This window comes from Opisthocomus hoazin, chromosome 10 (genome assembly GCF_030867145.1).
Source record: "Opisthocomus hoazin isolate bOpiHoa1 chromosome 10, bOpiHoa1.hap1, whole genome shotgun sequence".
Taxonomy (NCBI): domain Eukaryota; kingdom Metazoa; phylum Chordata; class Aves; order Opisthocomiformes; family Opisthocomidae; genus Opisthocomus; species Opisthocomus hoazin.
In genome coordinates, this window is record NC_134423.1 from 32944980 (window position 1) to 32963498 (window position 18519).

The window sequence follows — 18519 nt, forward strand, 5'->3', positions numbered from 1 at the left end:
GTAGTTGCATGTAGTGGAGATGTAATACTAACACCTTCCATGCCTTTCCAGGGTCACAATGCACCGGCCTGTTTAGCACCACTGTGCTGGGAGGCTCCTCCAGTGCCCCCAACCTCCAGGACTACGCACGCAGCCATGGCAAAAAGTTTGCCAGCAGCCTGACATACAAAGACGGTATGTGTGTTCCCTGTGCAGCAGGTGGTTTTTGGTGTGGACTTTGGTGTCTCAGGATGCTACTGAGGCAAAGACTTAGACTGCTAAGAAGAACGATAGTTGAACGTGTATATTCGCCGTATCTACAGTAATGCATTTTATCATATCCCAAGAAATTGTGATCCTTGCTAGGACAAGACAGGAGCTGACACTGTGCGAGGAGTTTTATGCTGATGTATGGTATTGCTGGGGTCTGATTTTGGTCTGACATTTTAATACTACTTGCTGTTGTGGAGGAGGATTTATTGGTCTAGATAGTAAATAGGTGTGTCTTGGTATGGAAATCCAGCACATCACATCATCTTGCTTAGCTTGGTTGTCTTGCTGATGCTAAATGAAGCTTTTGTGGAGACAGTAATCCTCACCCTATGGAAGATGGAGCCGTCCCAAAGGCAGAATGATATGCTTGGGACTGGATAAGACGGGTACTAGAGTAAGGCTGGACACAGAGAAGAGTGCAAGGTAGCTGTCGGAAAGCAAGTGTAATATGCCTGAAATGCTTGAGGTAAGTGGAATACTTGGATGAAGTACTGCAAAAGGATTGAAAAGTCTAGTTATTGTGCAATTCTGCAGAAACTGCCTAAAAGTTCAGCAAGACAAGGTAAAATGTATTTGGGTCATTAGTATAGATGTTGCCTGATATTAAGGGGTGTTGCCAGCTGCGCGTTGATCTGCAGTTGGTACTAGTGTGGTATGCATTGAGAAGCAGAGAGGGTGTTGCTATGTTCAAGGAAATTGCAGCACAGGGAACGACTGAGGTAACCTGGAGGAGATGGAGGGGTGTAACGCACAAGTGCAAGTGTCCATTGTGATCCCGATAAGGAAGGCACTCAGACTCTGTAAGTACTGATTAATATACAACTTCTTGGAACACTGAGTTCAGCAGCATTGAACAAACCACTCCATGGATAGGATCTGTGCAGTGTGCTGTGCCCTGGTTGGAAACCCACCTAATGTTGCACAGCTCGGGCTTCCCAGCATCTGAATGGATGTAAGATTATCTGTCTTCTCTTTTTCCTTTTTGTGTTAATTCTAACAAATGGTATTTTAATCAATACTTTACAGAGTCTGAGTGCCTTTCTTATTGGGATCATAATCAACACTAGTACTGGTGGATTACAAGGTGGGGAGATGCTTAAGGCAGTAATTTGGGGCCTTTGGGGAAAACAGGAGGTTGGTTCCTGTGGATTTTTGTCCAGTTTTGAGGCAAGGAAAATGGCCTAGCAGATCAGGGTGGAAAGCTGCTATCCAAGTCTCAGACCTATTGGAACTGCATGAATGCTGTCATGCTGAGACTGTTATGTGTACTGGCTTTCTGTGCTGCTTTTCACTGTGCGAGAGAAAACTGTCTTGCTTCTCAGCTCTGCAGGGAGCTCCCTAGCACACAATAGGCTGTGAGTGATAGAGACAGGAGGGTGAACTGGGAGGGTTTTAAACCCTGCTGTACCAGGCTGAGCTGCTCAGGGCAGCAAGTGCTGGCTACTGACAGGTCCCAGGGTGAGTGCGTGATGTTTGGCACATGATGGAGGTGTGAATACCAGGAGAGATGCTGAAAAGGCCAGCAAGGGCTCTGGCTGCTTTTCTTCCATAACTCTGCAAGCAGTGTGAATTCGAGGCAGCACTAATTCTCAGCGAAAAGCATCGAAGACTGCTTGCTCTGTACCCAGCTGGGAACAGAACAGAATATCCTCAATTCTGGTGCTGTGCTGCCTTTCTCTCTAGGCTGTGTAGTAGGAGCATGCCTGCAACTGGCTACTCGTATTCAAGGTGCAGACCAGAGTCCTGTTGCGTTAGCCTAAATTCGGTGACAAGGTCTCTGCATGCTGGGACGTGGTTGTACCCTCAAATACTTAAAAGGCAGACTTCTTTAACTAGCATGTGGCTAACACAGCCCATGATTACTCATCTTGGTGTTATGCTTCTTTTTTCAAGTTTCTTAGTGTGCTATGGCACCCTGTGCAACCAACACCTTGCTGCAATAAGAGCAATTGTGAGGAAGAAGCGGGGGGACTGGGAAAACAAGTAGAAGGCAGAAGGGCATTTAGCTTCTGAGGAAGGTAGTTGGGAATGTGAAATAAGCCTTTGATCTGCATGTTCCTGCTTAAATGAGCACCAGTGAAATACTGAACAATGGCATTTAAACCAAACATCACAAGAGCTGAATATAGTAAATGACACAGCAGCTACAGCAGACTCTTGGAGTACATTTGTATCAAGGCCTTTTTCATAGTCATCAGGCTAATCATGTTTAAAAACCTTCAGACTCTGGAGCACATCTTTGCATGAACTCTGATCATGGCTGTGATGCTTGAAGGTGTGATGCATGGCTTATAGCACTTCATCAAAGACTTGCTCAAGTGAAGTTAAAATGGCCCTTATTTGTGAAGTCTTTTTAGCTTGGGGCTGGAAGAGGGCTAAGGAACAATTCCATGGAAGGTTATGTCACAGCCTCAGGTTGAGGGAAGGTCTGATGATGGTGATGTTTTGAAGTTGGCTTGTCTGAAGCCAGGGATCCAGTAAGCTATGCTGCAGTACCATTTAAATTGCTGCGCTGTCAAGGCAAGGGGGGGACATGGGATGGAATGGAAATGGTTACCAGCTGGCTGAGTGCAGCTCCGGGACGTGGACACTTCTAAGGGACTGCATATATAAGGAAGCTTGTCAGGCTCCATTTGTTGAGTTTAAAGAAAGAAAAACACATTTTAGGGCTGTTATGCTGGGGAAGGAAGTAGCAGCAAGTTTGAGAGTTGGTTTAAATATATTATTTGGCCAAGTCAGTGGGTGTAGCTAGAGAAGCACAATGGGGGTGTGAAGCATAAATTGATATGTATATCTCTTAACCTTGGTGTACAGGGATAGGCATATAGACCCTATAAACTAGGTAGAACAGTTGCATGAAACATGAAAGTGAAATAAAAATAGTCCATAAAAGTTCCTAAATAGCAGCAAAAGGTATGATTGGCTGGGGTCTCTCATCAAATCCTGTGTGCAGATGATCTGTTCTAGGCCATTCTTTCCCATGATAGCTGAGGAATTTGCCGAGTGGGAATAAACTGAAGGTTTCACCTTTTTTTTTCCTGCCCTTTTTTTTTTTTTTATTTGAGCACATGGAGACTAATCCATGTCTTTTAAAGCTCATCTGTTTGCACCTCATTAGATGCCTAGAGTCTGTCCTTGCACTGTCTTTCCGATGTGTGATTTCTATGGGAGAGCTTGGCCTGGCCTGGGACATGGCCATGAGAAGCCCGAGGACCAGCCTGACAGGTGTATCCCAAAACTTCTTCTGTACTGAAGGGCTTTGAGCATCAGAACTGTAGCAGCATGTCTTCATGGGTCTTCCATGGCTGTGTGGTCCTAGTTGCCGGCTGCTCGCTTAAACCACAAAAGTCCCCTAATTAGTTAGTTGATTTAGCTTTAAACTCATAAATAGCTCTGTCTAGCTTGCATTAAGAGGGTGTTTTGAGCCGCACTTACCTATGCCAGGGCTTTTCAGTTCCTCTGCAGAACATCTGTCATTTTCCTTGGGCAGAGGTTAGTCTTGAGAACCGTCCTCCTGCAGTGCTGCTGGTTCCTCAGCCATGTGCTCTGGTGGCTGTGAGCATGGCCTAACTGCGTCTTGCACCGGACTGAGCCTGCGCGGCCCTCAGGATGGCTGGCAGTGTGGTGGGGACGTATGAGATGCTGTCTGTGACTGAGAGAGTGTGGCCGAGGTCTTTGTAGTGTCAGGGGAGACCCTGGCAGGGCAGAGCAGGGGAAGTCGGGACCAGCAGACTACGAGAAGCCACGAGGTTCAGTCAGACCCGCAGGCAGAGAGTGCCCGGGGTGCAACAGCAGTGCTGACGTGCGCATGTGTTAGGGGGGTCAAGCAGAAGGTGAACCTGAAAAGGCAGTTGCAAGCATATGAAGGTTGGGGGATCCTTAGAAGCAGGCTGTTAACTGAGACGATCTGTTTTTATTTCCTCAGAGCTCTTGTCTATGCCAGCCGTAAAACGATTTTCTGTGTCGTTTGCAAAGCATCCGACTAATGGTACGTTTGCTTCCTTGATTTGACGTTCCCTCACACTTCTAACCCCATGCTCACATTCAGTTGTCTCTGCACGTGTTCTTCTCTCAGCCTTCTTGTGGTTGTTTTGTGTCTGTGTATCTGGTGTCCAAACATGCTTTACCTTCCCCCATTGTCTCATTGTGACTAACTTCTTCGTTCATTCTCTGTTACTGCTCAGTGGTTCCTCTGCTGCCTCCCAAGGCATTTGTGTCCCAGGTGAAAAAGCAAGAGCCCTGGCTCTGTGAATGGACTCCTACAGCAGCCTTTAATTCCACTGCTAACATTAGGCCTTCTTTCGTGCTCCTTTTTTTGGGGGTGGGGGTTGGAGGAAGAATACCATTGGATTTGGGGGGGTGGGAGGGAAATCCACTCCGTATTCTATAAGAGCATCAGCAGCTTAGGTCCTCAGTTTTTACAATGCAGATTTGCAGGACCAAAGCAAGGATAGCCTGAGGCTACCTGTGTGTCACCTGGAAGAGCGCAGTCTTCGGTGGGAGAGAAGGAGGTGCTAACAGCATTCCCTCTGCGCATGGTATTCTTCAGCACAGTCGCCCTAGGAGTACTGGTAACCTCATGGCCTCCTATTTGCAAAAACTTGTCTGTTAGGGTGGTCCCTTGGTTACTCCAAGCATGGTGGTGTTGGTGGGAGTAGGCTCACCTTTCCTGCAGACATTAACCTGGGAATGGTGTCTCTCCAGAACTTTCACTCATCTGCTGTTTGGTGGACAATGCTGCCTTCCTGAGGTTGGAGGGCTTCGGCACCATGGCACCAAGGGCGATGTAACCTGCTTCACTCCTGTCGTGCTAGTAGCTATGAAGAGGCTTGGTAAAGGATGTCTGACAGTGCTTATGTTTACTCACGATCTCTGCTTCATATTGCTACTAACCTAACACCTGAACCGTGAGTCGTTCGAGGTTAAAGACCACTAGCTCTGTTGTAGCAGATGCCTTGAACCAGTGTTTACTATCCAAGTCTTGCATAGAAACTTTTGGAAAAGTTTGTTTCACAGCACCACTCCTACCTCATGGCTCCTGCTGATGAGCCAAGTTAGAACCAAAGCAGATCACTGAAAGATATCAAGCTAAGTATTTCTGTCTTACGTGATCAAGGCTGCTTTTGCAATCTTGTTGCTTGGTAAATATGAAGATACTCTGCTTTGCATGATCTAGAAGATGAAAACTGTTCAGAAGACTGTTATGAAGACCAAAGTTTTGGGAAAGATGAAAGGGGAAGGGGCAGCAAAATGTGGCTTTATTGTTTCGAATATCTGAAGGGAACCTATTTTCTGTGTTTGCTCAGTCTTGTTTTTCCCAAAGTGGCCAACTGCTCTATTTGTTTATATGTCTGGATACCATCTGAGCTCGCATGGTGTATGTCAGCAGGATGTGTCATTCTATCTTGCCAGAGAAACTTGTACCAAGCACCAGTCTTTCCTAAGCCACACTGTAAAGCAACTGCCCCCATCCCAAATGCAGTAAAGTGAAACTGGGCATCAGTTTTTTCCCAAGAACCCTGTGAATATTTGTAATGGCAAAGTGCTGCTTAATCAAGAAAACAAAGACAGACGTCCAGCAGGTGTGAGCTTGAAGTAAGGCATATTTGGTCTAGCTTTGGCACTGGTTTTTGCAGGAAAGATGTTTAGCCATGTGAACCACTTGCCTGAGGATGCAAAAGCTATTCACAGCTCTGAATCTGGATTTTGTTTCTGAAGAGCTGCCTCTGCGTGGTGAAATGGGATGGGTGAACCAGAGCAGTGGCCAAGCACAGCGTTAGGCCAGATGCTTTATGCCCTGTCTTGTGAGTCTTGGGAGTGTGATATGAGTCCTGAGGCTGTGTACGTGGGGCAGAAGACATGTCTGCATGCTAGTATCTTGTCTGCTGTGTGAGGATATCACAGAAGATTGCACAGGGCTGTTCTGAGAGTCTAGAGAGGGGACGTCAGCACCTCTGTGCCCACTCTGTTCTTCCGCACTCTAAGCACTATGCTCTCAGTCAAACCCTGCTCTCCGCCAGTGTCCTTTTCACAGCTTCCAGTCTTCTGATGCTGGGTCATTTGCTCTCTTCCATGTGCTGGGGTGGCTGGCTATGCTTGGACACAGGACTCGAATGCTCTGTTGGCAGTCTGGATTTCTTGTCTCCACTGGGGGAGGGCGAGTGTGGAGCCTGACCTTCTTACCTAGACAAACCTGAACTGTATTGGAATTGGAACGTGTCCTAAAATTTATTCACTTGTCAGACTTTCACTTACAAAGATGAAACCTTGCTGCTCAGGGACTGTCCCTGCGCTGCAGCTATGGTTGGCAAAGGCTGGGCCAGATGGGAGGCTGGTCGGCTGTGGTGTACTGGGGGTATGGCAATCTAAGGGTACTCCTGACCTGCTTGCTGGGGGAGGGACTGGGCTTCAGCATGTGGTGTGAGTCTTTCCCACTCAGCAGCCCTGGTGTTGGCAGCTCCATTCCCACACCTCCACAATTTCTCTGTCTCCAGCTGCACCTGCCCCTCTCCTCTCACTCTGTGGCCCCCTTTCCTCCAGATGCATTTGATCACCACCACGTTGCCCAGTTGCTGCGCCGTTTTTCCTCTGACTATGCCACGAGCCAGAACATCTCGCTGGATGCTGCTCTAGCCCACCACCTCCAGCAGTGCTCTTACCACCTGCGCCTCTTCAGGAGCTGGCTGATCTCAGGGCAGGATGACTTGGAGTGTCTTCACGGTACTGCACGCCGCAGCTGCCTTGGTCCCATGCTCCTGTAGCTGAGCAGGGACCACTGTCTGCTTGAGAATGCAAAGTATGCTTTGCTTCTAAAAAAGGAAAGCGTTTCCCTCACCGCATCCCTGAAATCTCTGGGCTGCTGCTGCAGCAAGCTGTGTGGGCTGTTGCACCTGGCAGTTTTGGAGCCTTAGGCAGCAGCCTTTCCACGTGGAGCCAGTGCTCTTTGTGGGGCTGCAATTGTGCTCTTTCCATCTTCAGCAATTGTTCGTTGCCTCCTTCCTTTAGCCAGGGTAAACCCTTAAGCTTCCTTCAGATTAGATGCTGAGCTCCTGCTGCTGTGATGCCCTGCTGACATGATCCCCCTGTGCAGGTCTCCAGGGGGTGCCACGAGGTGTCCCGTTATTAATGGAAAAAACCAAAGTGAATAGTAAGAGTATGGGAAGAAAGAAGGTTAAGAAGGTGCTGCAGCTGGTCACATGCTGAGTGAACTTGCTGTGGAAGTTTTGGGGAAGTGAGTGCTTGTGGAATTGTGTTGTTTCTAGAGAGACCAAGTTAAGATAGGGTAGAAACTGAGCTTCCATGTGGCTGCATTGCATGGCATCTGTTTTGCCAGTTAGGACCTCTGCAACATGTCATGTCTCTGGTGGGAAGAGGTAGGCGATTTCAGTATTGAATCTAGAGGTTATAAATTAAAGCTTGCTACCGTTTCTCTGATATTTTTCAGACTCTGGCACAGATGGGAAGTCTGATGCATTGAGGTCTCAGTGTTTCGAAGACAAGTGGAAAGATTCCCCTCTGAGAGGGGCATCTAGCTAGGGCCGGCTGTTAATGTTTACCTTGCACCATAAAACCTGCTTGGTGCATGCGGCTTGCTGAGCTGTGTGGTGTGATGCATGAACCTTCCTTTTTCATTCAGACCCATAGGTGGAAGGGGATTCTTGTAGTGAAGCAACAAGATCAAGCATTTTAAGAGCCTGGAAGAGAGAATGTTTCTTACAGAGTCTGTTTTTTCTTGCTGTGGCCCTTTCTGTCAAGTAGGCAATTTGGAGATGGCAGTTACTTTTCATATATAATTAGGACAATCCTTGGTCTCTTAGCAACAAATACGAAAGAGGAGCAAAATTGCTTCAAGGGAAGAGATGCTGGAACACGGCAGACTGCTCCAAAACCAAAGATGAGCTTCCCCTGCTGGAGATCTGGGCCATCTCCTGTGAGCTCCGGTAGAGAGAGGCAATGAACTTCAGTGCTTTGGGCAGCGATACGCCAAATATTGCAGCATGGTGCTGGGTGGTGCAGCCTTCCCTGATGCAGCCAAACATATGAGTTACATCCCTCAGCATAGCAGCCTTCCTGTGTGGAAGTCAAATCTCTGCAGTCAGTGAGTTTTTTCTTGCTGTTTTCTCAGTCTGTCATCAAGCTCACAGTTAATTAGCGTGTTTGGGATTCCTGCTGGGGTTCTTCTCAGAGCAGGCGTGTCTCTGGTCTCTGTAGCTGACAGCCCAACTTCCCCCCCCATGAAAACTACATACTCCTATCCTCTCTGTCTTGGTTTACAACCGTCCTTCTATCCACACAAAGGAAACATTAATTAAAAGATAGAATCAGGGAGTTAAAAGTATGCAGTTGGCATCCTTAGTTGGAAAGATCAACGGCGGAGCCCTGAAGCAATGTGTTTCGGAACCTGTGCTTATCTGTGTGGTCATAGCTGGAAAAAAAAAAGAGTGTGAAGTAGGTTCATGTTGGTAATGAATTACAGTGGTGCCGAAGCCAAAGGTCAGCTGTGAAGAAACAGAGAATGACCCCGTGATAATGAGTGGGAGTAAACCAGCAGGTAATGTTCAGTGTAAATATAAATTTAAATGACAAGGGAAAACGGCCTCAAATTCATATATAAAATGGTGGGCTCTGATTTGACCATCACCACTTGGGATGATGTGGAAAAGGTAGAAATTTGCAGTCTGGGAAAGATGTCTGTGACAGGAGTTGGAATGGCCTGGAGAGGGGTGGTGGGGATCCACAGTTCAATGTCTGTTCCAGTACTGGGGCTAGGAGTTTCTAATGGAGTGAGTAGAGGCAGCTTCAGACAGAAGTGATTTTTTTCATGCAGAGTGAAACTCCTTACCATGGTACATGGGGTGTTAGGAGCTTAACTGAGTTCAAGGGGAGACTGGAGAATATGGAAGAGACACATCAGGTTCAGAGCAGTTCTGAGCCACAGGTCACTGGAGCTTGGGGGACTGCGTGGGGGAAGAGGCACTACATGCTGTCTAGTCTGGCACCCCTTCTTTCATAGCTGCTGCTGGCACTGTGGGCGGAGAGGTGCTGGACTAGGATGTACCTTCAGGCTGACTGTACAGGCATAAATTTAGAAAGGCTGGTTAGCACAATCCTAGTTCACGTACATATCGTGTGCATATATAAACACGTACAAATATACGTGGCTTTTTGGAGCTCTCCCAACACAATAAGGCTGGACTGACCAAGCATGTTGGAGAGGAACTTGCTGAGTGTGCTTTCTCCTGTGCCCTTCAGAATTTGTGCTGAGACTGGGCAAGCGCTTCTTTACTCCAGAAGAGCTGACATACAGACTTTTGGTGTACAGACCCTTCAGGGATGTGCCAGGTGCCCTTGGTCTGCCTGCTGCTTTCAGGATCTCCATTAGAAAGGAACAGGTGCTGTCTCCACTCCAGTGCAGAGTTCACAGCTGGAGAGCTGGGTAGTAAATCGGCAACTTTTGCTAATCAAATTATGTGTAGTAACATTCAGAACTCTCAGGCAAAAATATAATACACAAAAAGGATTGCTTTGGACCAGAAGGACTTCTCACCTGAGTCTTCCTTGGGCCCTGTCTTTGTCTGTTGGCTGACAGCAGTTTGGCTGCTTTCAACTTGCTAGCCTGCTGCAGCAGTAAGTACGTTCTCTCTTTTAACGAGCCCCCTGTGCTAGCAGAGAAGCTTGCCGTATTTGGGACCTCAGCTCAATCTTAGTAAAGCTGAGGAATATGCCATTTGCACTACTTGAGGACTGCTCTTTGTCATGCCCACTAGCCAGGCAGTCTGCTGGCTTCCCGGTAATCTACTGAATTACCAGCTCTGAGGGATAATCACACCAACACTGATGTCATTCCAGGGGGTGCACGTGTTCCGTATAAAATCAACTTTCCTAACTTTTATTACCAGTAAGCTTTCTTCTTGTCTCCTTGGGACATACATAGAATTTAGGAAAATTTGTGTTACCTTGATCCAGATTAGATGCTTCCTCTTCATGAACTGGTATTGATTTCCTCTTGAAGGTTTAGACTGGGACATCTCCTGCAGTAGTCAAGAAGATGCAAATGAATTCAAGGTCTTGTTTTCTCCCGTATTCTTCCACTTTCCCAGTATGAAAATATGCTTATTTTAGTTCTGCTGCTAATACCTTTGGTTGAATTTTCTTTCAGACCTCAGGGTGACTGAAGGAGATATAGCTAAATGGATGAAAGTACCCATTACATCTGCAGTGAAAGAGCGGTAGGGTAACACAGCATGTAGGGTTCATTCAGAGATCTGTAATGTATTTGATTGGCGTTCAAGCCATTTAATGATAAAGTAGCTGTTGGCTATTTCAGAATTCATCACTGGGTAGTGCAGACTCTTTCATTGAGGTCATCTGCTAAAAGGTAGCTGTTCACAAGAGTTTTATCTGTGTGTTCCTGCTGCCTACTGGAGTCTCCTAGAAATCTGGGATTCTCCCGTTCAGATGAAAGATGTGAGACAGGTGCAGGTCTCCATTTGCTTTAAACGATACAGCGTGCTAGATGATCTCTGTAAAAGGGTCCTTAAATCACCTTCTTAATATTCTTATGAAGTGTTGTGTGTCGGTACTAGGCAGCTCTGAAAGCGTCTTGCTCTAAGGAGAGAGTCACTCCCTCCTTCAGTGTCTGGAAGACTTCATAAACTGTGATTATGCTGAGCAGACTCTGACAGTGTGCAGTAAAGTGTGCACATGCCAAGAACTTGAAGCTCCTGGGAGAAGAGCTCAAAGTGGAACATCATTAGCGCTAAGGGGGTGGGCCTTCAGCTTTGGCATCAGTGTGCCTGGGAGAGTCAAAACAGGGCTTGTAATCCTCGAGCTGGATACTGCCTCTGGTGAGGTCACCTGTGGAATGGCTCTTCAGGCAGTACCATTCTCTCGGCTGCTGTGTCAGGATGCTGCTGCATTACTGATTCAGAGTGGAGATTCCCCCATAGCTGCTTCCCCACATGACAGAGTCTCCTGGACATCCAAAGTAATATATACTCAGCAGATTCCTCTGCCTTGTGTATCTTAAGTTTTTTTCCCATAACCAAATCTTGTTTCCTTTACTCTAACAGATGGTTTCTTCCTGTTTTACCAAACAAAAATTTTGGAGCCATAACCATGCTGTACTCCTTGCCCAGAGAAGGTTGCAGTTGACCTTGGGATTCATTTTTAGTTACTGTAGTCTGCAGACCGCCCCCCCCCACCACGTGCCTTTGCCTGCCAGGCAGGCGTCACTGTGGAGGAAGCAGATTGCCCTCTGCATCCCTAATGCAGCTAGTGTGGTCAAACTTGAATGAGACGAAAAATGAAACTTGTTCCTCTGTGGGCTGCTGTTTGACTTTGGTACAAAATGAATGGAATTCTGCCTTAATTTCTTGCGCCATTGTCGGCATCACAGGCTCCTGCTCTGCAGGTCCCGGGAAAAGAGTTTCGGGAAGCATCAGCAGTAGCCAAGTGGTCAGCACTGGGTGACTGTTGGCCTGGAAAGGTTCCTGTGGTTTGCACTCATGGTTTATTTTCATTGCCCCTTCTCACAGATATCGGTTCTTTGCTAAATGTGCGTGGTGCAGCAGTGGTCAGAGCCTTTGCTGGGGACTCTGGCTGCTGCTGTGATACGTGTAAGGATGTTGCAGCAACTTCTGCTTTGGCTCTACACTGGAGGCATGAGACTGCCATTGCTGGCCTCTCCCCAGCGGCTAAGCAGGTCAAGGGAGGTGTGCAGGGAATTGAGCTGCCATAGACAAATGAGAGGGATTCCTTGAAAAGAGTAGTGCTTCACCTTGAGATGGGAAACTTTTGCCTATTTCTCTACTTTCTTGAGACTGGCTAAGTGACATAGTGCTGAGCAGAGCTGTGTGAGCAGGCATTTGTCACTTTGGGGATATAAGTGTATCATTTCACATCAGCAGCGTTGTCGGTGTTCCATGTTTCCTTTAACCCTGTACCTTTCATTTCCTTTTTTTATTGGAGGAGTGCCCAAGCCCTCAGATCCTCATCAGTGCCTCCAGTCTATCTCATAACTATGTTGCTTTGCCCTATGTTATATTCAAACTTCTTCCCCTTTTCTTTGGAGACCCCAGTAGCTAAGCCAGCTTTGCCCCCTCTTAAACCAGTTGTGAAATGAGATTAGCCTTATCCTGTGCTGCTTCACAAACATCTCCACGTGGATATCTCCACATGGCTGTTCACTAAGTCCTGCCCTCACACTTTTCCTTTGGCTCTGTTTCCCAGAAAGCCTATGAGAAAATAATGAACAGATACTCTTCCTTATTCAGCACTTCCACTGTAAGGACTTCTCAGCAAGGGACAGAAGAGTATGGTATTCTTCCTGTGTCTTGCATTCCTTTGTCCTAACCAAGGATTTATTATGCCTTGAATTGGCGTTTGGAGGCCCTTTGTGGCATAGGTAACCTCTCTGGACTGTCTGGAGGGTTTTGTCTCCAGTAGCTGTTACAGCAGTGAATGTCTCTGCAGCACTGCAAACTGGTGATGACCTGGTCTGCAGCTTCCTCATACTGCATGTGGATTCACTCTAAATACCATCTGCTGGCTCATGCTCCTTGCGTTTTGTAGAACTGGGTTAGTTGAGCGGATTGGAGCAGAGACTGTCCTAGAGGTGACTAGAACAACGACTACGCCTAGCAGATAATCCAGGTGCTCTAGGTCTTCTCCTTAGGTGCTGTCAATCTGCAGGGATGAGTTTTACCCTGTCAATGTGCTGGGCAACAATCCTGACACAGTAATGCATCAAGTGCTGTTGTACTTTTTGCGCCTCGGAGTAATTTCCCTTCTCTGTGGGAACAAACCAAATTTCTTCCCAGGGTATTTTTTAGCTCCCTGGAGGGAGCTAGGGAGTCACAGAATGGGAAGCCGAAGCTTAAGAAGTTTAGAGGCATTTAAACTCAAGAGGCACAGAGCAGGAGGAGGCCTCATTCCCATATGCCCAGAGACTCATTTGTTTCTTCCTTGCTCCTCTGACAGTTTCGGACTGGCTTGGTGCCACAAAGCATTGCCGAGAAGCTTTGATGAAGAGGAAGATGCTTTGCCGTAATACTCTGCTGGCTTGAGTAGCAAAGAAGTTACTGTGAATGGTTGTCATGCAGCTTAGCTCTGAGCAAGTGTCTGTTAAACGTTGAGATACCTTTTTCTACTAATTCTGGGCTTGCTGGCAGTGAAGTCTTGTTAAGGGGACAAATAATTCAAACTGTTGCCCAGCCCCTCCTTGGGAGACAGTCTGTCAGGTGTACACTGGAGGGTCTGCTGTGAGAGAGGGAGGTTCTGCTGCTCCCTACATTTGCAGCAGTGGGCCCTGCGTCACTGATGGGGAGAGGATGGGCTGTGTCCCAGGCTGGGGGGGTCACTAGTGGTGGGAGTCCTTTCACGGAAATTCAGTTGACTTCACTCAAATTCCATTTAGCTTCTGTAAAGTGTGGGGCACTGTACCAAGTTCTTCATCATAAACATATATTTTATCAAAAGGGTCACAGGCTTTGCAGCAAACACAACTGCTGCTAGATACATTTCCTCCTCTTCCCTCTCTTTCTGCGTGTGCCTGAATGCTTGCTTTCAGGTCTGTTACTGCATGTGATTGCCTAGTGGTGATTTTCTTGGCTTAGAAGAGGTGACCGTAGACCTGAGTGTGCCTGTTGTTTGATTCTTAGGCTCCCCGGCTCCTTCAGCCATGAGTGGTCCTGCATGGATTTACGTTGCTGTTTGCTCTATTCATTTTCTGATTGGCTTTATTTCCAGGTTTTGAAGGCTGTTCCATGGTTCCCACCATTTATCCCCTGGAGACCCTGCACAACTCCCTCTCTTTGCGACAGGTCAACGAGTTCCTGACGGCTGTGTGCAGGAGTTGCAGCGAATCGCATGTCCAGTCTACTGCAGGTACTGGTGAGGTGGGCTTTTCTGTGGGTAAGCCAGAACAGAGGTGAGGCAAGGAGACCTTTTGGTCTTTTACATTATCGGGACAGATCAACCTGACAGGACTGGCAATAAGCACAGTCTCTGAAGCCTGTTCCAGGGTCTTTTAGCCCAGGAGTGAGCTATGGGATCCCGCTCAGAGCTATACTAGGCCACTTACTTGAGAGACAAGTAATCAGTCAGGTCTGTCTGTGGCTAACAAGTACAGCGACGGGGATACAAACTCCAGCTTGGGAAATCTTAGCCTCACATTCCCAGGAGCTGCGGGACAGGCATGGGTCTGAATTTGCACTGTTCTTGAGCTCTTCCCAGAGTGCCTGCTCGTCACGCTGCTGGGCTACAAGCCATTCCTTTATGTCTGTCTGAATATTACTAATTTGTGTATTTTTTTTTCTTGAAGCATTGTTTGATTCAATGATTGGCAGCCAGATATCAGGAGACCCCTTTATGTCTCAGCGAATCCTGTCATCATCCTCTTTGCCATTGCGCCAGCGTTCAGATAAGCCCCCTTGGTGTGAGTGAGCTCCTTTCTTGATCAATGTGATGGTGAGGGAGGGAAATGAAGGGTGCCACATGGTGGAAGCCAAGTATTGGTGCTCAGAGTTTCTGTGCTCTGCCCTTGAAGGAACAGAAACAGAAAGAGGAAATAGGTAAAACGGAAAGTAGTCATAGGTGAAAAAGCTTCCAAAGAAACATGCAAAAAGGGACTTTCTGTAGTATTCCGTATCATGGGGACATCTACTGTTGGATGGATGCTGTCTCTGCAGACATCCTCTGCTTTGTGTGCTAGGACATGGAGGGCCTGAATGCACTTCATTTTCGTCTCAAGTTTTGTGATTCTCCCTGACACATGGCCAGCACAGTGTTGGCATGTGGAAATGCCTTCCGTTCCTAACCAGCCACATACTTGCCTCACCCAGAACTCCGTATAGGACAGCCGATGGTTTAGTTCTTCACTTACAGGCTTTTCTGCAGCTCCTGTGCCTCACTTGTCACAGTCTCTACAGAGCTGGTGACTGTTGTTAGTCCTCTTTGCAGATCTGACTGGAACTTGGAGAGGAAAGGGTTAACCAACAGTTGCACAGCAAGTGCCTTAATAACACAAGTCAAAATTGCCACTGAAAGAGCAGTCCTGCTCTTCTCCTGGCTGTATACTCCTTGTGCCAGGAGTAGTGTGTGTTTGTGTGGGCAGCAAGGTCAGAGAACTGATCTGACTGAAAACAGTTGTTTAATCCTCCCCTGTTTATTGGATTAGATGTAATTTAGATCTGTTCTCTAGTTTTGCTAGAATAAGCATTAGTGGACAAGGAATATTTCTTCTTCCAGTGGTGACTCTAGCTCAACATTCAGGGATTGTGTATATCAGGAACCAAGAGGAGCAAAGTTGAAGCTAACAGTGTTCCATAATAATGAGGGAAGAAAAGAAACTGCTTGTCAGCTGAAAGCCCAACATTACATTTCACATTTTGCTCTACAGTGACAACAGTATCCACTATTGGCTATATGCCAACATAGCACTGTGTGACAAGATGTGTGGTGTTTGTGTTTGGGTTTTCGTCAGCTGAGCTCCCAGAAACACACCGAAGAGCAGCTGCAAGCCCCTGTCATGTTGCATGGCATGGAGACAGCCCTCCCCCATTGGTTGTAGAACTGTGGGGCTGCGACAGCTTGGGTCTGCCCAGGTTTTGGGTGGGGGAAATACCAGCTAAATGTTTAAGATTTTTCTTCCTCTTTGCAGACAGCAGCGGCCCCTCCAGTACTGTCTCCAGTGCAGGCCCATCCTCCCCAACCTCTGTGGACAACTGCGCTCGTTTCAACTTCACTGAGAAACTTGCCATCAGTCCCCCAAAAAGTGAGGAGCAGCTGACTAGCCAGTGCCCTGAGCAAGGAGAGCAACAGCCTCCGGGCAGAGGGCTTGACGTGGAGGGGGGGATGTCTGGGTTGTTGGTGACAGAGCCAAGTGCCCCAGAGACCCTGGTGTGGAATCAGGACCCAGAGCCAGCCAGTGTCCTGGAGCTGCGCAAGGAGGAGCTGGCAGAGGAGGACTCTAACCCAGAGGAGAAGAGCATGGTGGAGCTGGATGAAGAAGAATCAGCTGGGGAAATGTTAGAGCCAAGTAACACAGGGAACCCACAATGTGGTGCAGGCTCTGAGATAAGGCTGGCTGGGGAGGGAGTGAAGCCAGGTGAGGGGTGCACAGGGGGAGTGGCTGGCCTTGATCCACCAGGGCTGTCCAAGGAGATCTTGGTGCCCTGTGAAGAGGAGCTGCTGGGAGAGGTGTTGGACCCGGAGCATATGGGCAAGAAGGTGCTAGGGGACAGTGCTGTGTCAGGCCAGTTTCTGTCTGGTCACCCGTGCCAGGTGCAGCCACTGCCTCCTGAGAAGAGTGTGGAGGAGCTGCCGGTGCTGTGTTGGGAGGATCAGCAGAATTAGCAGCTCACTGGACAGCACACTGCAATTGCTTCTAGCCTGGGGGCAGCCCAGCTTCGTGCACAGCACCCATGCAGCTGGCTGGCCACAGCACCGAACAAGCCATGTCCCAAGGCCACAGGACCCTGGGGTATGGAAGAGTCTGCTCTGCTCCTTCACAAGCCATCTCTTTGCCATTCGGCAAGAGACAATACCCCATTGGCCTTGTGAAATGAACAACAAACGCAGTCTTGGTACTGGCATGGCACCTCCATGGAGCAGGGACGCGGGGCTGCATTGGTGTCCCAAGGGCTGTATGCTTGCTGGGACAGCTGAGCTGGAGGATTGGTACAGCCAAGGCTTTTGGCGTGGTATGTCCAAAGGGGACAGATGCTCCCTTGAGATTTTTTGGCCCATAGCCTTCAGGGAAGGGCATTCTGGGCCCAAAGTAATCAGATCCATCACAACCACCAACCTCCTCTCTGTTCCTTCCTTCTTCCTCTCTCAGTTCCCACCACTGGCCACCATAAAGGGGTTCAGAGAGTCCAGGGCAGAGAGACTAGGAAAAGCAGAAAGCGTTCTGAGTGAGTGTGGGAAGGAGAGTAATGAGGGGATCAGGTTCAGGACTGCTGCTTGCAAGAAAACGTGTCTTTGGCGTGGCCTTGGAATGTTTTCCTGCTGGGCTGGGGCAGGCGGGCAGGAGCCTGGGGATCCAGCCTGAGAGAGGTGGGCAGGGAGGACACACACGGGTTTTTTTTCTAGTCCCCAAGGGTCAGGCAGGGTACAGCTCTGAAGTCTTGGTGACAGAAATTAAAAGAAACTGCTATTTGAACAAATCAGGATTATTAGAAACCAATAAGGAGAAATCTTTATTATATGTAAAATGAAAAGTATTTAATACATATTTATGTAAATGACTTGTGAGCACAAACCTGGGGGCAAGATTGACACGAGTGGCCCTGCTGCATCCTGAGTGCAGGCCAGGGCTGTGCCTCCTGCACCTCCTGTGTTTATGGACAAGTCTGCGTGTTTGTCTGTAGCTAGGATCTGTGTTTTTGTGAAGCTGTGCCCAAAGATCTCCACGCTGTGTTGTGATGATGTGCGTTCACAGTAAATCTATGCTGTGGGTCTGGCGTCTCTCTGTCTCTCAGGCTGACTTGTGCAGCAGTGTGTGTGTGTCCGAGCTTGCAGGTGCCCAGTACAGCAAGCCCTGCTCGTTGTCCACCATCCTGGAAGGGGAACTGTGGGTGAAGTCACAACTGAAGTGAGTGCACAGGCGTGGGCCTTTGCTCAGGAAGGCCAGGTATTTCCCTCCCCTGGTCATGCTGGAGAAGAGGTCCTGGCTTCCCAGGGTGGTATTGCAGTAGAACGAAGACGCTTGGGCAGTGTCTTTGGCTCCTTTCACTTGCTCCACACCTCCTTGTCAGGTCCAAGCACGTCCTGCGTACTGTGTCCTCTTCCTCATGCCTGATAATCCCCAGCTGCAGTTTGGGTATTTAAGAAAGGTCACATTTACTTGCACTTGAAATGCAGCAGTGGTACGGCTGCCTCCAGTGCAGCACTGTGCCAGGAGGGAGCCTGGCCCCCTCCTCACAGGGCTGTGCCAGCCTGCTCTCCTGAGGACGTGTGCCGGGCTCTGGGAGAAGGGGCTGCCTCCTGCACTAAGGCAGCTCTGGCTTTCATTGGCAACCCTGCATTGAAGACCTGGAAGGACAGACACCCTGGCTGGCGGCTGCTGGGCCGCGGCCGCAGGCCTGCAGCGTGCCCCTGCCCCGAGAGCTGGCTGCGGGAACGCTGGGGGCCGAGCCGCGCCAGATCCCGCTCGCGCCCCTGGGCACTGCCCGCGTCCCACACCCCGCGCCCTCGCAGCGTCAGCCGTGCGCGGCACCTGCCACCGCCAGCACTGCTGCTCCGGCAGCCGGTCCCTGCTGCACA

At 48.6% G+C, this 18519-nt stretch overlaps 1 protein-coding gene across 10 annotated transcripts in view; it reads left to right on the top strand.

The window, feature by feature from the left end:
- Window positions 1-17864, top strand: part of PPIP5K1 (diphosphoinositol pentakisphosphate kinase 1) — a 52200-nt gene extending 34336 nt beyond the window's left edge. For 4 of the 10 annotated variants that reach the window (XM_075432256.1, XM_075432257.1, XM_075432255.1 and 1 more), the window contains exons 27-32: window positions 52-174; window positions 4178-4240; window positions 6793-6972; window positions 14002-14139; window positions 14576-14689; window positions 15914-17863. In XM_075432256.1, the coding sequence (XP_075288371.1) occupies window positions 52-174; window positions 4178-4240; window positions 6793-6972; window positions 14002-14139; window positions 14576-14689; window positions 15914-16608 (1313 nt within the window). In that variant the 3' untranslated portion in view covers window positions 16609-17863. Of the gene's footprint in view, window positions 1-51; window positions 175-4177; window positions 4241-6792; window positions 6973-14001; window positions 14140-14575; window positions 14690-15913 lie in introns of all 10 variants that reach the window. The other 6 variants (XM_075432262.1, XM_075432265.1, XM_075432261.1 and 3 more) reach the window with 5 other exon arrangements.
- The last annotated feature ends 655 nt before the right edge of the window (window positions 17865-18519 follow it).